At 42.2% G+C, this 27,471-nt stretch overlaps 1 protein-coding gene across 12 annotated transcripts in view; it reads left to right on the forward strand.

Annotated features, from left to right (window-relative positions):
• ABLIM2 (actin binding LIM protein family member 2) overlaps positions 1 to 27,471 on the forward strand; it is a 260,365-nt gene that overhangs the window by 141,623 nt on the left and 91,271 nt on the right. For all 12 annotated transcript variants that reach the window (XM_019553313.1, XM_019553314.1, XM_019553317.1 and 9 more), the window contains 2 exons: positions 15,163 to 15,250; positions 22,991 to 23,049. In XM_019553313.1, the coding sequence (XP_019408858.1) occupies positions 15,163 to 15,250; positions 22,991 to 23,049 (147 nt within the window). The remainder of the gene's footprint in view (positions 1 to 15,162; positions 15,251 to 22,990; positions 23,050 to 27,471) is intronic.

Raw genomic sequence — 27,471 nt, forward strand, 5'->3', positions numbered from 1 at the left:
GAGAGGGGTGGAGGGAGGGAGGCATCCTGTACCCCCTTCCCTTTTACAGACCATGTCCCGTGCAGCAGACTTGGGTGAGAGGGAAGGCCCAGCTATGGTCACAGAGGGGGCCCCTCAGGTGGGGGCCCCCAAGCACAGTTGAGGCCAAGGGGGAGATTTTTTCTTCATATAATACATGTGCCATTTTTTTTGGCATGGTTGGGTTTGTTTTCAGAGACCGCGCCTGAATCAGTGGCAGGGATGCTTTGCTTGGGGGGCAGGTTTTAGTCATGGTATTACTGGAAAGAATGGCAAAGAGTTGCAGAGCTGCAGGGTGGATTTGCTAAGGGTGCAGACCAGCAATCAATTCTATTGAGAAATCACAATAAAGCTGAAACAGTATAGACATTCTATCCACTGTTAAATCTTTGGGCTCCCACACCACCTATAGTGTATGTTCTCTCATGTATGTACCCAAATCTGAATTTGGTGGTAGGTACATGGCCAGTAACCAGGTGCAAGGTGAAAAGACTATGTTAAACATGTAGTTCCTGCTCCCTAAGATTCCATAGCCTGTTTCTAAGCTAGAGTAAATCAAGGTAGCTGCATTGAAATCAATGGTGCTGCATCAGTTTTTGCTCATTTCATTTCAGTTATAATGGAAGGAGAACAGTTGGCCCACCAACAAATGGCCACTTTGGAAAGGAAATAATGGCCAAATTCATATAAAATACAATGAAGGCACTTTATCTGATACTAGGCGATGCATTTTTTCAAGGACTGGTTGTTTAGTTGATATCCATTTCATTATAAACTGCATCTAATATTACTGCATGCATTTAAGTCTTCACAGTATTCATTTACAATACTTACTTCATCTTATGATAGCTAATATGTCTATTTCAATATGAAATCTATATTCATGCATTTTCTGAAATTTAAACCTTAATAATACTCCATCCATTAGCATCTGCAACTGAAGAAGCATAAATGTTCATATGAAATAAAGAGTTCCTTAGAGGTTTGAACTAGTAAGAGAATGAATATAAAACCATGGGAAGAGAAAAATCTGTTTTCTATCCATCTTAGGGTTTTGTACCTTTGTCCATTGTTTTAGTATCTAAATGCCATCCATGTAATATTGACAGTAGTTGTGAAGCTCCTCTTATGTAGTATTTAGCGTCTCTGGTCAAACTTTGCATGGAGTAGTATTTTTTTTGTCTGGGTGGTTGTCGTCTTCGTTTCAGGAGGTCCAAGAACAAGACCTGTATAGAAAGGAGTCCTATATTAGGGTGTGAGTGCCATTGGCTAGAGTTGCCACAGCTCAACCTCTTGAAGGAGCAAGGTGGCTGAGGGGTGAAGACACTGGTTTGCTACTTTGTAGTCATGTATTGAAATCCTGTCCTTGTTGCTTTGGCTCGGCCTATGCCAGCTCCTTTTTGTCAGTGCCTTGGTCCCAGCTCTGGCAGGACTTCAGTTGAAATCAGAACATCCCGGTAGTACAGTGGGCCAGAAGGCCTGGAGTACCAGGGATCTTGGTTATCCTTCTATTTTTACCTTGGTGATTCAGTGGTAGAATTTTCACCTGCTATTCGAGAGGCTCGTGTTTGATTCCTGGCCAATGCAGCCCTTTTTCTTGGCTGGGATAATATAGTTGGGGATGATCCTACTTTGAGCAGGGGGTTAAACCAGATGACCTCTTGAGGTCCCTTCCAGCCCTAATTTTCTATGATTCTATGACAAGGGAAAGTCTTTTTTGAAACTTTTGCAGTTCCTTCCAAACATGACCAAACTTTCAAGTTGCCTAATCTTCTATATAAGGTGTACCATAACTAGATCACCTCAATTGAGAATGCTTTCATCCCCAGTTTACATGGGCTATGCTCAGTTTTGAAATCTCCAGGCATGTCTACACATGCTGTTAGGGTGGCTGAATAAACTTCAGTGCAATTTGGTTCTATAATCTTCACTCAAGAAGATAAATCTTTAATAAGATGTTTATGATTAAAAATACCAGGATTTGGGCCTGCCTATAGAATTCAGTGTTAGTTGTATCCTGCTATAGCTATTGACATTTATGTTGTATCCACTGAAATGAGAAATGTCATGATATAATGGAATCATTGAATCAATGTGTAGTTGGGGATGAGTTATGAAGTGGGGTCTCCTGAGGTTCTGTTTGGGTGCTGTTTAATATCTTCGTTAATGATTTGGAGGATGGGATTAAGTGCATACTTAGCAAATTTGATGACACCAAGGTGGGTGGAGTTTCAGACACTTTAGAGGGTAGGGCTAGGATTTAGAATGACCTGGGTAAACTGGAAAAATGGATCAAAATCAATTGATGGAACAGCGACAGAATAATTGCAAGTGCAAATACAAACTGAGGAATGACTGGCTAGGGTGCAGTACTACAGAAAAGGACCTGGGGTTACTGTGGACTATAAATTGAATATAAGCCAACAGTGTACTCTTGTGAAAAAAGCTAACAGCATACTGGGTTGTATTAACAGGAGTGTTACTTGCAAATCAAGGGGAGTCATTCTTAGCACCTAGGGTAGTAGGTCCACTATTGGGTCCCACACTTCAAGAATGAAGATAGATAAGAAAGCCTATCAGAGAACAGCAAAAATTATTACTAAACTGAGAAACAGTGATTTGTAAGGAAAGACTGAAAGAACTAGGATTATTCAAATTGGAGAAGAGAAGACTGGGGAAATTTTGATAAGTCTTCAGCTATGCAAGGGCAATTATGAAGAGGCTAGATATAGTTTGTTTGTTTTTTGTGGTCATAGGCAACATGACTAGGAACAGTTGTCTCAAACTGTAGCAGAGAAAATTTAGGTTGGTGATTAAGAGCTCTCACTATGAGCATTATTAAACACTGGAACAGGCTACATAGAAAGACTGGAAATTTCCATACTTGGAAATTTTCAAAATAGGTGAAATGGACATTTGTCTAAAATGATATTGTCTTGAGCAGTGGGCTGGATCTTGTGATCTTGTAAGGACCCTTGTAGTTCTCCTTTTCTGTGATTTTCTATTTTTCTCACTTCCAAGAACTGTTGCTTTCTACAGTAAAATACTTCTTCCGACTGTTATCATTGCTATATTACTATAGTAAATCATGTTCTTGATGGGTGTCACAGAGTGGGGCCTGCGAGCAGCCATGAAGCTCACTAGCGCCCCCTGCCGTGTCAATTAAGGTGATCCAGCACCCTCAACTCACCTGCCACGTCTTTGCTGTTAAGTTCAGTATGGGAGGCTGCCTACTCTCACCTTAGACACTGCGCTGGTGTTACCTCCGTTCCCAGTGGGGTGCTCCAACACCCCCAGCCTTATGGGCAATGCATGCCTCCTACCTCCCCTTCAGCATGCCCCAAGCCTCGCAGTTGTCCCTGGAAGTTATTAGGTCCCTCGCCCTCCAGCGCCCCTGGGCTCGTCATGCCCTGGTGCCCCTCTCTGGCACCACTGGGCTTGCTATACACCTGGCACCCCTGAGCTTGTCACGCCCTGATGCCCCTCTCAGGCATCCTAGACTTATTACGTGCCTGGCGCCCCTTCACTGGCGCCCCTGGGCTGCTCGTGCAACTTGTGCCCCTGTTACTGGCGCCTCTGGGCTGGTCACGTACCTGGTGCCCCTTTACCGGCGCCTCTGGGCTGGTCCTGCGACCCGCGCCCCTTTACCGGCACCCTTTGGGCTTGCCACGTAACCCGCGCCCTTTACCAGCGCCTCTGGGCTAATCACGCAGCCTGTGCCCCTCTATTGGGGTCCCTGGACTTGCCTCACCCAGGCAACTCCCCACTGGGGCTGTCTTGTGCTCTCCATGCTCCTTGCCCCCTCTGGGGCCTCTCACCTTCCTATGGGCTTTCCTGCCCTCTCAGGGCCTATGCCGCACTTCTTGCACTTCTCGCCCCTTTGGGGCTTACACCGCACTTCCACACTTCCTTGCCCCCCTCTGGGGCCTGTGCCACACTTCCCATACTTCCTTGCCCCCTCTGGGGCCTGTGCCACTTATGGGCTTGTCCGTACCCCAGGTGGGGCTCAGGTGGCCACAGCCATGCCTGGCCCCCTGGACCACCATCTAGGTCCCTCGTACCCCGGTTGGGGCTCAGGTGGCCGCAGCCGTGCCGGGCCCCCTGGACCACCATCTTGGTCCCTTGCCCTACTAGGGCTTCTCCCGACTTGCCCCACAGAGCAGGGGTTAACACCCCCCCAACACATGCCTCACTGGTGCAAACAGCTGTGCTCACCCAGCACTGCTAGCTGTGCCCCAGCACCAGGAACCCCCAGATTATTGGGGAGCTCCCATGAGGCCTCCTCACACCCCTACAGCCTCACCCAGTCCTCCGGTATAACAATAACTCATCCACAAGCCAAACGGCTGCAACATAAACAACAAGGAGCCTCCAGGCTCATGGCATAAACTTCAAGCCACCCTGGCTCCCAACCATACCTCCCTTAGGGTTTGCACTCTCCCACATCGTTGCAGCCAGTCAGCATGTTCAGGCTGCAACCCTTGACTCAACCCACGCTCACTAGGCTCTGGCCTGGGCTGTTTATAAAGGCCTGGCCCTGCCCCCTTCTGGCCACATGACCTGCCTGGTTGCCCCAGCAACCGGCACCTGGGCTGCCCTGTTGATTGGCAGCTCTCTTTATTTCCTTTTAGGCACAAGGCACCCAAGTGCCCCCGTGACAAGGGAGGAGGAGGATCATCAGTTATTAAACCTCCTTGTTACACAGCCTCAGCCTTTTAACTCTAAATGCAATATCTCATACTTTTAGAAGTTGTCATACACTGCATGAGATGCGAGACTGTTGCTTTATATCGTGTTATTATAATAGTCTCAGTATTTTCTTTATATATTCTAATATTTTCTTGTTATCTCAATCACTACTATACAGAGTTGTTTGCAATGATTCCCAGTCTTTGACCTCACCGATAATTTAGAATCTAGCAATGAGTAGTCAAGTTATTCCTTCTAGTGTGCTTTCTTTTTGACAATATTGAATTACATCAGTCAACAAAAGTTTGTTCTGTATAAATTGTTTTACCAAACTCCTCATTGCCTTTAGGTTATGCATTACATTATGTGATTAATATCTATGGCATCTGGCTTGTTCTTCCTAGCAACTGATATTTACTGGTATGTTTGCAAGGGATTAGGATGAGCAAGTGGTGTATATATTGTTGTGTATTTTTTCCTACTTGTTTGTATTAAAGAGGGTTTTATTGAAGAACTGCACCTCACACTCTGAGCATAAAGTGTTGAGGAGACTCTTGACTCTTTAATTAATATTACAGCCATTTTACAGGCACACAGAAGTGCAGCCTACTGCAAAGAGGAGTTTTGGCCTTGCAAATAATGGAAAATGTTGCTTATAGTCCTCAGGAATCTTCAGTCCCATCCTTGATGATAAGGATCAGGCCTTCACCCAGTGCTTTATGAGAAGCCAATGGAAAGAGTGAAGACAAAATTATTAGGGGGGTGTGAAATAGGCCATATTTGATTCAGATTCAATTTCTTGATTCAGATCACTGTCCCCGATTCGATTCAGCCAAATCCAAATCTGAAGATTTGTTGCTGATTCAGAGAATCAGTGATTTGGCCATAGACACAGCTTAAAATTTTTTTTCTACATACCTTGAGGTACCAGGTGCAGCTTGTGAATCCTGCGATGCTGGGGCAGATGGAGTGTCCCACAGAAATATGGGGGGGCACCCCACATGCTCAGCGGTGAACCTAGAAGTGGACCGGATGTACCCCTCCCAGCTTGGCAATCAGCTGCGAGGGGACCCTGGGTGTCCCAACCCCCGACCCAGGAGATACCAGTTGCTGAGCTGGGGGAGCATGGGGGGGCCCCCCGGGTGCTCCCTGGTGGACCTGAAAGTGGACCAGAAGTGCTTCTGGTCTACTTCTGGGGCTGCGGCCAAGCATGCTGGGGACCCCCTGCACTCCTGTCAGACACTCCATCTGCCCCACCATCACAGCATTCACGAGCTGCCTGGTACCTTGAGGTATGTAGAAAAAACATTTACATGTGTCTATGTCTGAATTGTCAAATCTTTCCAAATCTCTCTGAATTGATTTAGAGGGTTCCAATTCAATTCAGAGAGATTAAAAGATCTCCTGATTTGATTCAGATTCAGAGATATGGCCACTGAATCGGGCCACATGTCCACCGAATCGAATCAGGGACTGAAGTTTCGCACAGCCCTAAAGACTATTGTTTTCATGACAGCCTTTGTTACTGAGGAAACCGGAGACCCATTACTATTTTACATGGCATGTTTCCTTTCAAACTGAAAGACTTTCCATAGGTAAATTCTTGAAAGCTAACCTTTGCAAAAGTATCAATCTCCTAGTTCCCTTTACTGCTGGACCTAGGGTCCAAGGAATATGTAGAAAGGAGTTTCTTAATCTTTATGAGATAAACATTTTGTTGCTTACCCATTCCATATGTGTTTATATTTTATAAAGCAGGCAACTTGGAGAAAACAGTCTGGAAGATAAGCTTCTGAGTGGTGCAATGAAGAAATAACTATATATGGTTAGAAATTTTGTTTGCTGCGTTACATTCACTGACATCAGCACAACAACAAAAAAGGGAAAATAGCAAGGCCACACACATGAATATACACATGCAGTGCTTCCTGGTCACAAAACTTCCAAGTTTTTCTGGAACTAATAGTAGCACTCTGAGTCAAGATGTGGCATCTGTAGGGTATGTGCCACAGCCATTGCTCTGTGTCAGTCTGTTCTTGGAGAAACCGGAAGTGTATTTTTGTTTCTTGAACTCTTTAAGCAACTGAGCAGTAGGTTTATGCTATATATCTTAACTCTGAAAGCAACGCATTGATGTGTTTTAAATATATAACATGCTTTTAGTCATTATTTAAAGATGTGGCAGATTCTCTGCTGGTTTGAATTCCCATAGCTCTAACAGAGGATAATTGCAGAGGACCCAGCCCCAGAAATTTACTCCAAGCATTCTTATCATTTCTGCCCAAATTATTAGGAACCAGTTTCTGCAGCACTTATTCTCCTTACTCAACAATAGTTCCATGTAACAGTAACCTTCTACTCAGTATGAAGAAGGGTGGCAAACTCTGGAGCTATATTTGTTTCCATTATAATTGATTGAAAGTTACTTTGGTAAAAGAAGATTCTGTTGATGCATTTCTATATCTGCTTTAAAATTCCTCATTAGAAAGAAGAATGGAATGAACCATTTATATTTAGAAAAGTAAAAGATGAGAATTAGGTCAAGGTGTGACATTTCAGAATTGAGCATGAAGCATTTCTGATGAATGAGAGAAAAATAATTCATGAGGATTATTGTGTTTCAGCAAAAAGTATTTTGAAGCAATTCAGTCTGTAACAGTTAGGCCAGACTGCAGTGAAGTTGGTAGGGCTCCAGAAATATTCAAGGGGTAAAGAATTCCTCAAAAACTTAATGATACAAAAAATATATATTTGGCATGTATCATTCAATTTTGTCTGTGTTGCACCTTCCTCTAGGGAAGGATACAGCACTCTGACATGGATAGCTTGATAAGGCTTTCTCTCCTAAAGCTCCTTCTATCATTTTGTTAGGGAAAGGTAGTATATCAAGAGCATGATCCTCCAGTGCTGTGAAACCTGAAGTTTGGTAGGAAAGTTGTTCAGACTAAAGCCTCTGCATGGAAGGTCTTCCTTTTCATTATGATCTGTGATGATCCCTTTTCCAAGACTAAAGTTCCCTTAGGAACTAAGAAGTAGCTCTGGCTACTTGGATATTACAAACTAAAGCAACATTAAGTAGAAATTTAATTACGTCATGGAGTAAAGCATGTCATGGAGTTCACCCATCCACTTCACACATAACTCCTTTCTCTTAGTTCATCCCAGGCATGATCTCTCCTGGTCCATAGCACCTCAACCCTCCATAATTTGGGTTAATAACATTCACTTCTTATGTCATTCCTAACTATGTCTGCTTAACACTGGTTCCTCTTGGAGGCAAGCATGAAACCTACATCTTAAAAAGAAATAATACAATACAGTTGTGTGTATGTATTTTTCTGCAACTAGAGACGTAAAAGGATGCATTTGGCTATCCTTAGTTGCTTGGTTACCATCTATTTACCTGTGTATGGCATTTTTAATACAGTTGCTCAGAATAGTTTAGCAATGCTTCATTGAAAACCAGATAAGAATCTGTGAAAATAAGACCCCTGCCAGATATGCAGGTAAAGCTGCAACAATATTTGATGCATGATCCACAATTACACGATTGTGGAATTGTGCATTAGACCCCATCGTGCCTTATTGCCAGTGTAGGAGGAGCCTGGAATCATGATCCTGGAGTACCCCTGGCAAGTAGCTGATATGGCTCCTAGATGTGGGATTGTACCATGTACCATGTTCTCCTGTGGGTGGGAGCCCTAATCCAGGCTCCCAGCCACGGGGATCCATGGGAACATTAATTATGTCTTAAGTATAATGTGTAGCAGGGGCCTAAGGGCAGAGACAGAAGTGACAATTTTCACTCGGCCTGACCCCTGAAAGCACTCTATACCCATGACCAAACAGAAGTGCATGACTGCAAAGCACTTGTATGAGGGTTCAGATTAAGATGTTTCAAAACATAGTGTTCACTGCAGGGATCCTGGTTTTCTCTGATTAAAATAAAATCCAAAATTCCGATTGAAAAAAGAAACTACATTTTTCCATGTTTAAAACAAAACATTACTATATATTGTTTGGATTTATATGGCATTTTAATCATGCGGGTGGGAGAGGGATTTAATCAGAGATTTTTTTTTTTTTAATCAGAGACAACCAGGTTCCCTAATCTTCAGTAACTTCTGTCTGCACTGCCTCCCAGCCTGTTGCTGTTTTCAGAATGAGAATGGGGAAAGGGAGTGGAGGGGTCCCTCTTCTCGCTTTCCCTCCCTCCCATTCTGAAAACAGGGACAGGCTGGGAGGCAGGGAAGAGGGACCATTGTTGGGGAAACTGTCTGCAGGCTTGGAACCAGCAGTGAACTTCTGTTCGATCCGGGGCAGCATTGTAATTCAGAGAAGTTCCTGTAAAGTGTTCTGAGTTACAGTGCAGATCTGCACTTCTGTCTGTGCCCTAACTGTAGATTCCTTATCTGTTTTACAACAAGCCTTAATTTGTAAACTGAGCATTGAGTCTTTAGAACTTTATTTGCAGTCATTTCTGTTTAAATAATACATACAAACTGTTAGCTTACTATACAGGTATAAAGTCTAAATAGCATGACAGTTTTTTAAATTGTTCATTTACCTCTTAAATATGCCCTAATATAATGTAATGTATACTTCAACAACACAACTTAGTCTTGTGAGAGTCTTAAGAGATTTCACAGCAACACACAACAACTCTTTATGGAAAAGAGTCTATGAACTCCAAGGGCAAAGGAATCATTATGAGAATCTAGTGCGACCAACTTTATAACCTATGGCATACGATTCTACTTAAGAAACCTTGCCTCAAGTACATAGCTACTGCATCTCTAGAGCCTACTCCTTAGAAAGACTTTCAGGCTTATTTAAATACTTCAGGTGATATAGATTCATATAAATCAAAACAAATGACGAAACACTCTCTATTCTTTAAATACTATTCTACAAAAAAGTTATTATGGAACCATGGAACAAGAAGGAATTTCACAGGTGATCTACTTCTATTCTCCTATAGTTCTCAGAGTGAGGAAATTTGGGGAACTTGTTTTTTGGAGGTTTTTCTTCCTGCATTTTAACTGAAATCTTTGCTGCAGCTCATTTGGCCATATAGAAAATAGTGTGATCAGGAGTGATCCTATAGAATCCAGTGGAATTATGCAGATTAAGTATCCATTATCCAGTGGAATTATACAGAATCAGGCTCTTTATCATCTTTTGGCTTGGATGTTTTTACTCTGGTGATAAGTAAGATGAAAAGAGAGGTCTCTGTTTTCTTTTCATAGCTACTAATTAGAATTTAGCTATTGCACTTGTGAGGGGACTGAAATTATGCACTTAATTAGTCTTGAAATTTGGGAAAGGTATTTCAGAACTTACTTTGATAATTTCTTTGAGCAAAAGATAATTGAATTCACTTAGATATTTTTAGCTAGGGTGGAAATTGTTAGCAGAATCAATTAGATTACTAAGACTGTGGATTCTATTAGCATTTGCCTACATAACACCAATCTTTCAAGAGACATGGACTTATATTGGCTTTAAACTACAAGTTTAAGTATATCCAGTTTCATTTAGATCACCACTGTGCTCTAAAGTGTAGTCATACAAGCAATATTAAAACTCTATGTTTCTGATACATCTGTTATGATACATTATGGCACTGAGATAGCAGGGTTGGAGTACCCTCCATGTATAGCATTACAGAAGTTACTTAGCACCTTGGAGAATTAAGTCCAAAAAAGCAGTAAAAATGACTAAACTGAAATATAGCTAAATATCAATCACCAGATACAGTGATGCTCCCTACAGATAAAATCAAAAGTCAGATTTAAACTTTACATTTTTGGTAGCTAAAAAGAAGTATTGCTAGCCCTTTACCATGCTGTTATTTTCATCATTTAGTTCACTGTATTGTTCAGCAAAAAGATTTACCATCTGACAGATCAATTTTCTTCATTTACACGTTTCATTTTGTATTATAAATTGCCATTTGGAGCCAGGACACACATTTGTATGGTTCTTTATTCCTACTCAGGCATACAGTATCTCTGATTTCCCAAACAGCACCTCCCTTAACACTATTAGAATCATTCTCCAGTATCTGATCCTATTCCAAATATACAAAGCATTCTTTAAATAAGATAATTTTGTGTTCTTCCTTGGTAGCGTTACACATATGTATACGAATAGCTTTTCAGGATTTAAACAAGTCAAAACCAGTGAAGAAAATAAGACACACTTTATACCAGATTTCATCACACCTGAGTATTTATATTGTTAATGACTGAAAAATTGATAGACCAGGAGTGATCTGATCTCTGTGGTTTAATCTTTTTGAACATTTGACATTTTAGTCAGTCAAGAATAAGCAGGCAGGATCATCCCCCTAGTAACAATGTTTATATTTCTACCAGTGGGTCATGTTTATGATTAATTATTTTCTGGGTGCTAATAGTGTGTTCTTTTGTTTTATATAAGACATGTGGACTAAGTACCAAGGAACTTGAAGCTAATGCAGTTTTGTAGGTCACTTTAATAGATAATCATAAGAGCAACCATACTTGATGTTAACTGAATGAGCTACTAGTATGTTAGTTGTCTTGTATTGGTACTTTTATTAGTTAATACTGGGGCATCTACACGTGATGCTACATCACCGTAGCAACTTGCTATGGAAACATAGTGTCCATGATCATCTACGCATGATCAGCAGCTACTTTCCCATAGTGACACACTCCACCAGTATAGGGCACCACTGTAGTGAAATAGCTGCTAAAAATAACCATGCACCAGTACTAAAGTACTAAATCACGACACAGTAACAATGTCACCCTAGCAGCACATGCAGACATGCAAACTTTATAGAATTCTTTTGCTTATTTTCCACCATGCTTTTCCAAGTGAATAGAAGAAAAAGCATGTTACATAGAGCCAAATCCTGTATTTCCTCAGGTAAAGTCCTTCTGAATTCACACCTGATATTAGAGATAGTTGGTCTGCCTCAGACCGAAGCTGTTGAAATCAATAGTAGTTGAGTTCAGCAGGACTAGGATTCCATATGCATATGTACTAAAATAAAGCACTGTCCACAGTTTGCAATATCAAGTTATTGTAACACATGCCTCAGAGGGAATAGAAGTTAGCTAGAAAGCTTAATTTGTTACAGTTGCTGAATTATTAATGTCATTGCTTTAGTGACTTACATAGCATCAGAATGACCCACTATCAAAAGCATGGACTTGTCTAAATGGGAAAGTGAATGTGCAGTCAGTCAAGGTGTGAATGTAGAGGGAGAACTGTTAGTGTATAACAACAATATGAGACAGCCCTATGCAGAGACACACAAGCTAGAGCCCCCTCCCCCAGCTTTGGATCCTCAGCCAGGCTGTGCCCAGCCCATAATGGGGGCTCTTCTCCCCCTACTTCCTTCTTAGCTGGCCCATTGATCAGGGAAGGGGGGGCATGCCCAGGTGATGATGCTGGCTCCTGGCTCAGGTGGGACTGCAGGCTTCCCTGCAGCTGAGAGCTGAGCCAATCACCCAGCGACGTGTGCTCTGAGAAGGGAGTGGGGAGGAAAAATGGCAGCCTCCTTCCCCTCCCTCTCCCTTTCCCACCCCGACTCCAGACCCCTCCTGCTGTCCCAGGAGCTGCTAAGTGAGCACAACCCCTAGGACTGCCACTTTGCTGGAACCGGGTCAGAGCATCAGCTGTCCAGTGCCTCCTGACCAGAGCTGCTGCCCACGTCAGTCTTGTGCCAACCTGGAAGCCAGTCCCCACTGCCCCTGCCAGCTGATGCGGGAGTGGGAAATGCCCACCCTATGCCCAGAAGAGGACATTGGGGCTTTACTCTCCTGCCCCAGCTGGTAGCTGGGTCAATTCCCTGGTGGAGAAGGAAGAAGTTGGGGAAATCCGCCCGCTCCCAGGCTGCAGAGCATGTGGGGATGCTGGGGTCTGAGGTTTAACTTAAACCAGGAAGGTGTCTGGGACAGAAGTTCCATAAACTGCTTTGACCCAAATCAGTTAAGTCTGATACTACATTCAACCAGGTTTATCTTAAACCAGTTTCGGCCATTTTAAAATTGGTTTATGTGCACTGAACTTCTGTTTTGTTATGGGTTTAAACCAGTTTCTGAGTACTTAAACTAGTTTATGTGTAACTTCTGTCCCTTGCCACAGTGCCAGCCCTGCATTCAGTAGTTCCCAAGCAGAAGGTAGTGTAGCCCCAGTGACGCTGCATTCATTCCCAACAACAAACCTCCAATCAGAGGTCTGAGAAGCAGAGCTTATTAGCATGCAAAGAATGCAGCACTGGTGCAGCTACACTACTTACGGTTCAAAAGCAAGTACCTGTGGAGCATATACAGTCTGTCACAGCAAGGTGTAGCAGAAACATATTTTCAGTGTGCACTAGGAGTACATGAGGGGGGTTTAGTTCCCCTAAATTTTTAATTTGGGGGTTTTTAATTATGACCCACTGTTTCAATTTAGGGGCTTCCATCACTGTGATGGAAGCCCGCCCACCTCTCCTGTGGTCAGGGGCTGAGCTGCCAGCAGCCCGTGAGCTGTGGGGGGCCCTGGTACCTCTTTCCATGGTGGCAGTGCCCCAGTCTTTCCCTCTGCAGTGGCATCATTATGCTAGACAAATGATGATTTCTCGTCACTTTGTCACCTGTACATGGCCCCACCTTCATGTGTACAAGTGCCCTAAGTGTGAGGTGGTGTACTATAATTGGAAAGTGAAATACACTGTTTTGCATAAAGGAGGTCTTTGTGCACATGAAAATGGCTCCAGGGGCAAATCCATGTGAAGGGTTAGGGGGCAGGAATGGTGCAGTTGCACCACCCTGTGATTCCTGATCCACCCAAAGTTTAAAACCAGCTGACTAGCAGTGCCAGCAGCATTTCTAATCAGGCAGCGGTGAGGGAGTCACTTGATGTCATGGCTCATTATAATCTACCCAGTTCTTTCTAAAGGATTCATTTCACAGGTGTTAATGACCCTCTCTCCTTTTTAATGCTGATGATCCACTAATTAGGCTATCCTTTCTTTTGCAGTTCTACTGTGTGTTAGCTGCTCCTGGTAATGTAGCTCCTATTTCAAAGCCCTGCAAGCTGTTTTTATCTCTAGCTAAAGTTATTAACTCAAGTGTAAAAGTACCTTTTAGTGGGTGTATCTACACATGAAATTAGTGCATAATAAACTGAATAAACTCTGGTGCAGCTTGTGCTGGAGTCAGCTGCTCCCAAGCACAGTGTCTTCACATGCACTCAGGACCACAGCAATGAGAGCTGAGGCAGAGAAGCTTTGGGTGGGCAGGGGTCTTCAGGATTCAGCCCCTGGCTCTGGGTGTCAGTGTTGGGATGAAGAACTGGCTGTGGCACAAGGGTGCTAAAGTATGGGTCTGAATGGCAGGTGTCCCCCACACTTTAGCTCCCTCATGCTGCAGCCAGCCCCAGTCACCAACTACAAGAGTGTTTCAGCAGTTAGTTACTCAGCCATAACATAGTACTGTCCCCAACAGTACTGTCTTATGGCAGAGTTAATTAATTTAGCGTGCCCTAATATCAGCACTCATGTAGAGAGTGATTCCTTCTTTTGGAGCTAATTAGTCCACATATATAATAAACCACATGTGTAGATGCATCCAGTGTAGCATTGGATGCGCTATCAAGACACCCAAGAATGCTAGATTTTGCTTTATCAGTCTGAAAAAGAGGTATATCTAATTTTACTGACTACAGTATTAATGAAACAACATCTCTTGATTATTTTTTGCCTAGTTTGTTGTGTTTTTATACATAACACATGATATAGCAAATTAATGCACATTCCAATAAAGTTATAGTTGTTTTTATTTCAATCTTAAACTGAGTAATGTAGCCCTAGGCCCCTTATTAATAAAGTGTCTAGTTTCTTTTTAACTAGAGAAAAAGATATGCTCTGTAGTCTATGTTATATATGAAGCGGCACCACACCATCTCTACTCCCTCTTGTGAAAATCTTCAATTCACCTATGAGCGCACCCATGTGGGCTGGGAAGCTAATGTGCACTGAATCCACATCACAGTTTACAATACAATAACTTCCCCATGCAGGCACATCCTATGCTATCCTGCAATTTGTGCACACTAAAACTGTTCATAGCAGGAGCTATTATGGAAAACTATCAATTCACATCCAAGTTTACTGCGCACTAACTTCTAGAAGCAGACAAGTCCATGACTTCATTTTCAAGGGTGAATTTTCTATAACCAAAATCAGCATTGTTGTTTTAATAATATTATTTACCAATAATATTATTTACTATTATTCTATTATTAACTAATTTACTGGAATTACTATTGTTCTCTAGTTTGAAAGAAAATGACTTGGAAGAAGAATGAATTGAACATCTGAAGTGTAATCAGTCCATTAATTACAGCACTACCTAGGATAGGCAGGACTGCCTAAACATTGCACATAATTTAGCTGTACTTTTTTTCCAACAGGCAGGAGAAAAACACTATCACCCCACGTGTGCACGATGTGTCAGGTGCAGTCAGATGTTTGCAGAAGGAGAAGAAATGTATCTTCAAGGTAAACAAAAAAGTCAGTTGCTATCATTATCTGTATGTTTTTAATGACTTGATTAATATATCTGCATTTGTAAGACAGGCACCACTCACACAAGCATCTGGATACAGCACCAGTGTTTCAGATATTTTCTTAATTTATACCACACAAAGGAAGGGTGTGTATGTAAAGCAGATGTAAGTCACTGAAGCTTCTGGTTCTTTGCTGTGACCCAGGTCCTATAAATCAAATATAAAGTGTGAAGACATGGAAAAAGTGAGCAGTAGAAAATTATTTAAATTCTTCAGATGGAAGAAATAGAGAGTGAAGTTCAGAAACTTTCCATAAGCTCTGAAATGCAGAAAATGGAGTTTTCTACAGTAGTAATGTATCCATAGGGAAAAATCCACACTGGTAGTATGGGATTTATCCTTTTCAGGCTGTAGAGCAGGTCTGTAACTGCTGCTGCAATCCTGAAACATAGATAACAACCATTCCCCATTCAGGTAAGAGAAGGAAATCTAGCTTGACCATGTCACATCCAAAGCATAACTTTCTGGTTGAGGGGTGGCCCCTGTGGATTTCCTTACTACACAGGATCCTGCCTCTACCTTGTACAACAGATTTCACGCTATGCTGATTTCTCTTTCAGGAGAGCTTCAGTGGTAGTGGACACAAAACCAGGATTTGCTCTGTAGTAAATACAGTGCTAGTAACCCACTGTCACCGAATATATTTAAGACAGGTTTAGTTTAAAGTAAATTGGCCGTATATAACAGATATGTTATATTTTGGTAAATTAGCTCTAATTTATCAAAATAAAAATACTTAAACCATTAAATTGTATAATGTTAGTCATTAATATAACATGAAATCCCTTGGGATTCCAACTTTTAATTTTGCCTTTCATTGGTAATTCATTTTCACAGCAAAACAGAAAGAGAAACAAAATGGGGACGAAATAGCTAATGGGTTGCTGTACTAATTAATGTACTGTTTATGTTTTTCCAGCTCTATATTACAACTATTTAAGTGAGAATGGTATAGTAGAATCTTTCATTGTGTTTATTCTTTACAAAGGGTAAAATGAACCTTAGAGTTGATGCCAAGCCACAAAATGTATTTCCAGATTTCAAAACCTTCAGTGGCTGGGTGAATTTCAATGCCAGGCTTCAGTTTAACCCCATATATCAATATTGCAAGATTGGTATATGCTAATCTTTGCTCTAAATCCAAATTCAATCATTTCAGGGCGGTTTAGATCGAAGATTTTGGTTGGGGTCTCATGTTTTCTGCACTTTCAGATCCAAAGGATTTTTCATGTCAACGCCAGTATTGTGTTTTTAATATCTACAATCTAGAATGTTATTTCCATTAAAAACCTGTATAAACTTCATGGCATCCTTTGGACTGCCAGAATCACTGATCCGCCGAGTTACACACTCTTGACAACTAAAAATGTTAATTTATGATTTGCCCTTTTTCCACTTCTTATAAACTAGCAAGGAGGGATTGTGGCTATTAATTATATGTTAAGAAAACTTAAGTATGCAATGTCTATGTAACAGCTGCCAATCAATTGTAGTGCCATATAAGTAATACAATTGCAGTGCCAGAATCATAATATATGTTTAGTGGATTTCACAGAATTCCTTAATAAAGATGATATGTAAATATGCATTAGAAATTTTCTATCATTATATTGTTTGATGTAAGTTTTCTCTTTCTTGAGAAAAGAGACATTTTTGCCAAATAGACAAACTTTTGTAAAACAAAAATTCAGGGTGTTTATACAAGTAATTTTTAGATTTTTTTCTGAGAGAAAACCCTAACAAATCATCTCTACCACATGCTATTAGCTCAAACATAAATGATCGAAAGAGGCTAATTCAAATGCTATTGCAATTAATGGGGATTTTTTTTTTCAACTTAAATAGAATTTGGATCAGGACATTGGAAAGTTCGAAAAGTTTGGTGAGTCAAGAAAGTTTGTGTCAATGTAACAGGAAGCCAAAGGCTCCTGTTACTAACAAAGAGACCACAGGTGGCAAAGCCCTGCTGTAGCTGGGGAGTGCCACATGTTAGAATTAAAGAGCAAACGCTATGCCAAAGATAGAGTCACCTGATTAGAAGGGGCCATGCTCCAAGGCACTTAAAAACCCGCTCTCTGAGCAATGGGGGGGGTGGGCAGGAGCTGGTGCTCAAAGGAGAAAGAGCAAGCTGGGAGAGACTGACTGGCAGAGAGTGCTGGAGACAGAGTCGTGAGAGCCTAGGGAGCAAGAGCAGCCTGATGTGTATTTTTTGCCACAAAGAGGGGAGGGTTTTCTTAAAGTCACTGCTTCCCTTAATTTTTGTTCCTAATGTTTGTTTACCCAAGCAGGGCAGGTTTGGTTAAAGTGACAGCTTTTTTTTATGTTCCCGTTTGTACCAGTAAACTGGGTGTGGTTATAAGGGGTGATGAGGAGGCCATGGAGGTGCCATAGAGGCACGCTACTGAGTACTGCCAGAGTCAGGGGCACAAACAACAGGGCTGCCCAAGAGATGCAGGAGGTCTTGGCACTTGCTGGGGACAGAGGCACAAGACACAGAGGGCCAATAGCTCAAATGGGAGAGAGGTCAGTTAGGGTGGGGGGGGGCTGAGGCTGGGAGGGCCAGAGCCCACAGCCTGGTGTGGGTGCACATAGGCAGGCTGAAGCCAGAAGGGCCAAAGCCTGAACCAGGGAAAAGAATAGGGGCGGCCTGAAATCAAGAAGGCCAGCCATAGACCACAAAGGGCAAGACCAGGGGTGGGACTCATAATGGTACAACTTGGGCCAAGGGATGCAGCTGGAGGAAAGGGGCCAAGTATAGGAAGGCCAAAGTCCCAACAAGGCTTTTGTGTCCAGAGGACCAAGCAGTGAAGAGAGGTGTGAGGCCCCACTACAGTGATAACTTGTACCATCTGCAAGGCATGGGCATGGCTTTAGAGGTGGAAGGAGGCCATGAATCTAGCCCTTAAGGCTGGCAGAGCCTGAGAAAACAGGGACTGAGGGCAAAAAAGAGAAAGCTTAGGATTAGTATTGCTATGCAGAGTCATGTAGAAATTATGTAATTATTTAGTAAGTTTTGATGGCCTGTATTCTGCAGAGTATCATAGTGAGCAATCATAATTATCTCTCTTGTTTTTACGATTTATGAATAATTCTTTATTTGGCATAGCTATACAAAGCTTCCCTCTAAACACTGAGCCTACTGCCAGTTTTGTTTGATTTTTATATACTATTTTCTTTCTGAATCTTAAGTTTCTATGCTAAGTTTCTCTCCCTGGTCCTCTTCCCCCTCTCTTTTTCTTTTTGTTGAGTGTTGTATTTAAATTTTATTTCACTTCACCCTCCTGTACTCACAACTCTCCCTCTATGAATTCACTTTCTTAATGAAACAGCACTGAACAATTTTATTAGCTCTGTTTTCGTTAATACAAAAAACCCAATAATACCTATTTTAACAATATTTTGATTGTCTTCATCCCCCAAACACTGTAGAAATAACATTATTGTATGATTGTAGCATTATTTTTCTTATTTTTATTTGGAACACGCACAAGAAAATCAATCAGCCCTTACATTTTTTCTAAAAAATTAAAACTATAAAAACTGCCATGCTAGATGAGACCAAAGGTCCATCTAGCTCATTATCCTGTCTGAAAATTCCAAGTAGCGAGTACTTTAGAGGAAGAGTATAAACAGGATGGATAGTGTGGCCACTCCCTTGTCATACTGTTCCAGTCATTATCAGTCATACTTTTAGAGATAGCACCATACGGAAGTTACAATTGTGGGGGACTACAGAATATCCCATAGGTATGAGCTTCACAAGTCAATTATGCATTTTATTCAGAAGTATTTAATTTTGTTTGTTTTACATCTTCCTCCTGATAATTTCTTAGAATGCCTCTAGTTCTTGTATTATGCGACATAGTGAATAACAATTATTTATTCACTTTTTCCACATCATTCATCATTTTATACATCTAAATCAGTCTTGTCCAACATATGGCCCGCGGGCTGCCATGTGGCCCGCCAAGGCATTTTCTGAGGCCCATGGTGCTGTGATGGGAAACAGAAGTAAACACTGTTTACTTTCATTCCCACCCCTTGTCCCTACCCCAGCCCCTCAGCATCTTCCTAATGGCTGCTAAAGGGCTGGGGAAGGGACAAGGTTCCCACAGACACCACGTCAGCTTGACATTGCTGACACGATGCATGTGGGAAGAGTAGCCATGTGCCTCTCGGGACAGGATGAGCCCGGCCGGAGCAGCAGGGGCTCAGCTGCATTTTCCCCCTACCTGAGCTGGTCAGTCCCAAGAGGCACATGGCTCCGCCGCTGCCTCTGCTGGCTGGTGCCGACCTGGGTAGGTCTGTCCCATCCGGAGCAGCACGCAGCTGAAGCTGGCTTCCCACATGTTGCTGGGGATGGGAGGAGGCCAGCCAGGTCTGTGCTGACCAGCAGAAGTGGCAGCATAGCCATGTGCCATTCAGGACTGACTGGTGCAGGCAGGGGCAAAAACGCAGCTGAGCCCCTGCCACTCCGGCTGGACTCGTTCTGTCCTGAGCAGCACACTTCTGCTGGCCAGTGCAGACCCGGCTCGGCTCCTCCCATCCCCAGCAGCACGTGGGAAGCCAACTTCAGCTGCATGACACTTTTCCTGGCCAGTGCTGACCCGGCTGGGTCCATCCCATCCGGAGCAGCATGAGTTGAAGCTGGCTTCCCACAATCTGCTGGGGACAGTAAGAGCCTGGCCAGGTCTGCACTGGCCAGCAGAAGCGGCAGCAGAACCATGTGCCACTGAGGACGGGACGAGCCCAGCCAGAGCAGCAGGGGCTCAGCTGCATTTTCCCCCTGCCTGCGCCAGTCAGTCCCAAGTGGCACAAGGCTCCGCCACCTCTTCTGCTGACTGGTGCCAACCTGGCTGGCCTCCTCCCATCCCCAGCAGCATGTGGGAAGCCAGCACAGGGGGGGCCTCGGCAGGCGGGGTCCTGGTGTGACCTCAGTGGGGCAAGGCAGCGGGAGCCAGTGTCTGCCGGATCCCACACTCCGGGCTCGCAGAACTGAGGCCACCAGGGCTGCGTGCGCAGGCAGCCAGGCACCACGGTGAGCGGGGCCATGCAGGCAGGCGGGTGAAAGGCTGCGCTGCAGAGGCCGCCTTGCTCCAGCCTCCCTCAGGCAGCACCGGCTCATGGGGCTGCACTGCTTGAGGGACTGGAGATGCGGAGCTATTTATTTCTCCCCTTCAGTCTCTGAGGCAGTAGCTGGCTGGATGCTGAATGGGTCCCTCCTGCCCCTGCCCACCAGCAGCTACCATGAAACTTGCAGTAACAGGCAGGTGCAGTAGGGCTACACAGGCAGGGTCCAGGACAGAGGGTGTTTGAATATGGCTCGCCGGCCCACTGGGTGATAAAATTTCATGATCCAGCCCCACATGCAAAAAAGGTTGGACACCCGTGATCTAAATCATATCCCTCCTCAGTCACTCATTTTTTAACAGAAGAATTTTTGTATTTTAAGCCTGAGTGCATCTACACATGCATTAGTTGACTAATCTGCTCCACAGTAAAGCATCACCTTCTATACATGTATCCATATTAGGGCATAGTAAATTAATAAACTCCACTGTAGAATAGTACTGTCCAGGATACCTGTATATGGTGACCAGGGCTGACTGAGGCATGAGGGTGCTACAGTGCAGGGGTTGTCTGCCAGCCCTCTTATGCCCCATCCAGCTCCCCTGTCACCTGACACTGCCACCCAGAGCCTGGGGCTGACCTCCAAGCCCTCTACCAGCCCAGGGCTGCTCTGCCTGAGCTAAAACTGCTGAAATCCCGAACGCATGTGTAGATATGTCCAGGAGCAGCTGACTCAAGCACAAATTACATGAGAGCTTATTACAAAGGGGTAATTGCACATGTAGATACACTCTCTCAGTATGCAACTAGTTCCCATACCCCTGTAATTCTTCATCATTGACCTTGGATGGGACCATTTAGATTAATTTAATTTAATAATAACAATAATAATAAATATTAACTGAATATTGTCAAAGGGCATATACAGACAGGGCATCCAAGCCAAAGTGTGAGGCATGGCAACACAAGTGTCCAGTCTTGAATCTGTCATTGATTTGGGCTAAACGTGTGTTTGTGACTGTGTATAAAAAGAGGCTTCTTCATAAGTGACAATGCTAAGTCATGGTATTGTGCTTAGAGAAGATTCTGAGCCAAATTTCACTCACAGGGCTCATCTCCATGAACGTGCACATGCAGAAGCACTTTTTTTCTATGGGACAAATAGCAACACAAATATGTACCACTGCTATTTGTCCCCAGACATACCCCTGCACATGTGCTCTGGCACACAGCAAAAGAGCCCAGGTGAGAGGTAAAGCTGAGGCCAGCACCTGTGCTGGCCCTAGCATTCTTACTTGGGGTCCTTGGTGCCTTCTGGGGCAGCAGCAGTGCCAAGCCGGCCACTCAGAGCCTGGCCAGCAGCGAAAGCATTGCTCTGGCTGGCCAGGCTCCACTTTCTGGTGGCACATGCTGCTACCATGTATGCTGCACTGCTATTTTTAGTACTTTTTTTTTTTTTTTTAACCACAGGCCCCTTCCCCCGTCCCATTCTAAAAACAGCAACAGGTTGGGAGGCAGCGCAGATACAACTTACAGAAGGTGCTATGTTTTGAAGTATCTTCATCTGAACCCTCATTCAATGCACTTGTGTTTGGTCACAACTATAGACTGCTTTATGTGGCCAGATAGGGGGAAAATTGCCTCTTCTGCCTACGCCCTAAGGATCTGGCTACCTGGAAGATTAAAATCCATAGAGGATTAATGGGGTTGCTTGAGATCTTTTCATATACATATGTGGGAAATTGCCTCTTCCCCTATGGATACAGACTCATACTGACTTATCAGGATATATTTCCTGATTTCCAGCTTTCTGTTTGAGAATGGGCTTGCTATTGTAGTTATAATGCTCAATTATTGTTCAGGGAAAAGCACCTACACTTCTTTGCCTAAAAGATTTGCATATTACTCCAGCATCCTTTATTAACTTTGTGAAAGTTGCTCTTTTTAAACTTTGAATCCTGGATGGATCTGTGCTCCCTCTTGAAGTATGATTGCTAATGAGTTCAAATAAAAGATTACTGTTTTGTTTTTATGACTCCTTCTGTGCCTTAAAAGATATACTTCTATTGTATTACAAGGGTTGATTTACTTTTGTTTCTCATTTCCTGTTCTTTTTCATAAGTGACCTAAAACAATGGTACTTAATTTATGTAGGACATATGGGTAGGGAATGCAAGATGAAGTTAATTTCATGATCAATTCAAATAAAGGCACAGATTGTCAACCAGTATAAATAGACATATCTCTACTGAAGTCAGTACAATTTTACCAGGAAATACCAGCTGAGTATCAGGACCAAGGTATTACATGGTAGTTAGGACAAAAAGGGCATTTTTTGTTTATTTTGCTTTTTGGTGGGCATCTGGTCTAAAGATTTTTTTTAAAAAGTAAGAAGTTTTAAATGAATTCTTAATATTACAAGATTGTCCCTTTTTTTAGCAGTCAGACATTAAATCCTGTTTAAGTCAGTGGTAAAACTTCCATTGACTTACCAAGATTTCACTCAGGTTTTCTCAAGCTACTGTACATTGGTGTGCCGTGCTTTAGTAACACTGCTGTCTGGGGGGAAATAATTAACCAGAGTGCTGGTTTTAATTTACAGGTACTTCTATCTGGCATCCAGCCTGTAGACAGGCAGCCAAGGCTGAAGAAAAAAACAAGGTAAACAATTCTCTCTTAATCCAGATTTAATTTATTCCATTGTCTTACTCTTCTGCAGGCCATCTAGGCCCTGAGACTGTTTTCCCACTGTAATTATAAGTGACATAACACAGTAGATAAAATAGTGATTTATATTCTTTGTTGTGGTTGGTGATTAAACTTATCTCTTAAGGAATCTTTGGCTTGAGGTTATGTGAATATACTGTCAGAGAGAAGGAATGCATCATGTGATCCTACTGGAATCCTTATAAACTTCTTGTCGATTAGGATGTGGTGACAGATTGACACACTGCTCCTCCCCTTTTTAGATAGGTGTATTTTCCATTGCATAAAAATCTCTTTCTAAGACTTGCTTTGTTTGAATTGCCATATCACCTCCAACTTAATGTCTGATATTAAATACATACTAAAGAGGATGATTTCTGTGTCTGTCTGTGTGAAGAAGGAAAGAGATAGAGTTTTGGCAACTTTAACAATTACAAGGATGGCGGTATTCAGTTTGACTGTAGAAACTGGAAAATTAATCCATAACTGAGGAGGTACTCCAGCTGAAATCGTGGGACTAGGATGCTACTATCTATTTGATAGGGGTGAAGTCAAATGTGGGACTTTTTATGCAAGTTTTATCTCTGATGCTTCAAGTGTGTCATTGTTCAAAAGAACTTTGGTTTTGCTTGCCAGAATTGTATTCAAATTATATGAGACAAGACAGAACACGAAGCAGCAGATATAAAAGAATGTTTTTGTATCTATTGTGTTATCAAGTACATCTTGGACTGAATTATAGCTCTACATAAAAAAACAACAACACTAGTGCCATATTACTCATTGAATATTGGCTTACTTCACAAACAGTATCATTGAAATTGTTAGAATTTATTTCTGGGCTAAAATACTACTCAAAATGAGTGAAAATCTTTAACTCTTACTTTTAGATTCCTAGACTTTAAGGCCAGGAAGGCCCTTCTAATGATCTGATCTGACTTCTTGTATGACACAGACCATGGGATGTCCTTGAAATAATTTGTCTGAACAAAAGCACCTTTCATAAAAATATCCAATCTTGATTTTAATATTTTTCTTGTAAAAGAATCCACTTACAGTTGATTAACATAACAGCTTTAAAAATGCCTTATTTCTGGTCTGAATTTGTACCATTTCAATTTGCACCCATATAGTGATTTGGTTTTGTCTAGTTATACCTCGCCTGATCCAGGACACATTGGGCACATCTAAATGAGACTCTTGACTGTACAGCAGACTAATGTGCTGCTCAGTCAAGCATCACCGTCTACACATGCATGGCAATTAGGGCACAGTAGATTAATTTACTGTGCTGGCTGATAGTCCCAACAGATATAAATGGTATCCAGCAGCGCCATAAATTACTGTACTTAAAAGCACATGTAGACAGTGACATCAGAACTAGTTTGCTCTGGCTCAAATTGAGCTGGAGTATATTCATTTGCTTGAGTTGCATATGTAGATGTGCCCATTGCCTGCTAGATGGAAGAGTCCTCTAGTTTTGTCTGATATTTGTCACATCACCCTGAAAAGATGTTACAAATATGCTCAAAGATGCTCAAGTCCTTCACTATAAAGGATATTTTTCAGTCCTTTGATCATTTTTGTGGCTCTTCTCTGGAGCTTCTCCAGTTTTTCAACATTGTACTTGAGTTGTGGACAACAAAATGAGATGTCATTACAGTTTAGCCGGGATTGCATTGGTGCCCAATATAGATATAATTTCTCCCTTCTTATTTAAGATTGCCTTGCTTATACTTTTAGCCCCCGCATTGTGCTATAGACAGGTTCAGCTGATTACTCACCATAGCCCCCAGGTCCTTTTTACAGCCACAGCTTCCATTGGTAGAATCACTCAATTCATAAATATGGCTTATACAGCATTTCTTTACATTTTGACATATTGAAACAGCATTTGCTTGTACGCAGTTCACCAAAAACTCTGGCTTGCACTGTGTCAGTGACCTGTGTTCTTTTCATTGTTTATGCCTTCCCAAATTTGTGTGTCATCTTGAAGCTTTATTAATGATGATTTTTTTTCACCCACTGATAGAAATGCTAAAGAGTAGAAGACCAAACAGTGGTACCTACAGTAGAAACATCCTTGTACAATCCTGATTCCCCTCTTACAATTACATTTTGCAACCTGTCAATTTTTCATTCATTTTTATGTGATTTCTTTGATCCGTATCATTCTACTCTCTTGTAACCAAAATACCGCATGGTATCAAATCCAAGTATTTTATAGAAGTCTATTACAACAATGCTGTAATCTTTAGCAACTGGAGATTGTAGTTTAACAAGATATATTTTCTATGCTGATTGTCATTGTAACAGGGCACCATCCCCAGGGTGTTTGCAAGCCCCTGAAGGCCCCCAAAATTCCCCCCTTCCTTGCTCACTCTGGGAACAGTCTCCCCTTCACTCACCTGCCACATCTTGATGTTCCTTGTGGTTCACAAGGGGAAGCTGCCCCAGGGCTTCCCAGGTATAGTCTAACTCCAAGGAACACCTGGAGGTGTAGATCTCTTGCCTTAAGGGCTAATTGCGTGGCTCCATACCTCGCCTAAATTATGCCCAATGCCTCGCAGATTTGAATCTCCATTCCGGTAGGACCCTTGTCCTTTTTATGCCTGCTGCCTTGTTTTCTGTCTTGTCTCGTATGATTTGAGTACAATCTTGGCAATCCAAACTGAAGTTCTTTCAAACAATGGCACACTTGAGGCATCAGAGATAAAACTTACACAAAAGTTCCACATTTGACTTCACCACTATCAAACAGTAGCATCCTGGTCCCACAATTTCAGTTAGACCACCTCCCAAGTTATGGATTAATTTTCCAGTTTCCACAGTCTCCAGGCCACTCCATGCCTTTCTTTTCCCTTTTTGTTGGGGTTTTAGCCTTCCCAGCTTCTGCCCCTCTACTCTGGCTGGTCCCACAGCCCAGGCCCACTGCTCTAGACCTGGCTTCTCAAGCCCCATGTGTTTTGATTATCAGGGCCTATGAGGATGACTTCATTGGTATCTTATAGAAAGCTGAAAGATTAGATAAGTCAGTCCATTGTTTGTTTCCAATAGCTGGGAAGCTACTACAAGTAATGAAGAGAATAATGGGAAGAAAAATACCTCACAGCTAAGATCTCACAGCTTAAAAAAGCGAATGAGCTTTTAAGTATTTGAACAATTGTTACTTCTAGCTATGAAATATTGAGTTTTAACAATACTTTGCACTTTAACAATACTTAGCTATGCTCGTGGCAAAATACGCAACCACTTGCAAACTAAGAAAAAATATTTTTCCTGGCATGATAAATTCTATTAGAAGCTACTGCAGATGAAGGATCATATAGATAAATATACTCATTTCAGTTATATTATCCTAATTATCTTTTAAACATATGAATCCCACAAGCTTCTTCAGATTTGAGTAACAACTATCAAGTATGTTTGTTCATTATTAATGCTTATGTGTCTTATAGCTTGGTATTTTTCACAATAAAAGAAACTACCAAGAAGTTCCAAAAAATTGTTAGATGGTATTCTAGATGCAGTAACTATTTAAAAAATTATAATAATTCTTGCTCTGTTAATACCAGGATAAATATTATTCTTATACTGTCAGGGTATGTCTACACATAGCATCAGCAGGCATGAACCGTGACACCGCCACTACTGTGCAGTTGCAATGAGCTACCTCATTGCAACTGCACAGTAGGGCTGGAAATGACCCATGCAGTGCTGGGACTGTGACGTACCAGCAGTTAATGCACAGTCATTTAATACTTGCTTTAGCCCAATTTAGTATTTGCTTTAGTAACAGCTGCGCAATCGGGCACATGTGTAGATGTGCCCTTATAGTAGGAGCTCAAAAAAGCCTTTTGCAATCTTTCCACTTTAAAAAAAATAGTATTCTGGGTGCTGCTAGTGACTTTCACCAAACCGTAAGACTTTGAACAAAATATGTAGATTTGCCAAATTAATTATAGGTTTTTTCCCTTGCTTAATGCTGTACATGCATTCCTGGAAAACTGCACATACCTTGAATTTGCATAAAGAAAACCCACTTTACAATGTAACAAATAGGGATACATTCCAAGACCTCAACTATACTGACCGCCAGACCCATTTTCTACCACTTTTTGAAGACAGTTTTGGTACTCACCAACAGCAGACAGTACACACAAGCATGGGGAGCTGGTGAATGTTTAGTTGATGGGCATGACAACTACAGAAACACGTATCACAGACAATGAGCAACGAGCACAAATCCACATAGGAGACTATATTTTGGTGTGTGTCACTCCCATAGTGCACTGCACAATGCAACTGACTGCAAGCTTCCACCACACCAATCACATAAGAGTGAACTTACCTCGCATATAACGAATGTTTGGTATA

The sequence above is a fragment of the Crocodylus porosus genome, unplaced genomic scaffold (assembly GCF_001723895.1).
Source record: "Crocodylus porosus isolate Cpor-Errol unplaced genomic scaffold, CroPor_comp1, whole genome shotgun sequence".
Classification (NCBI taxonomy): Eukaryota; Metazoa; Chordata; order Crocodylia; family Crocodylidae; genus Crocodylus; species Crocodylus porosus.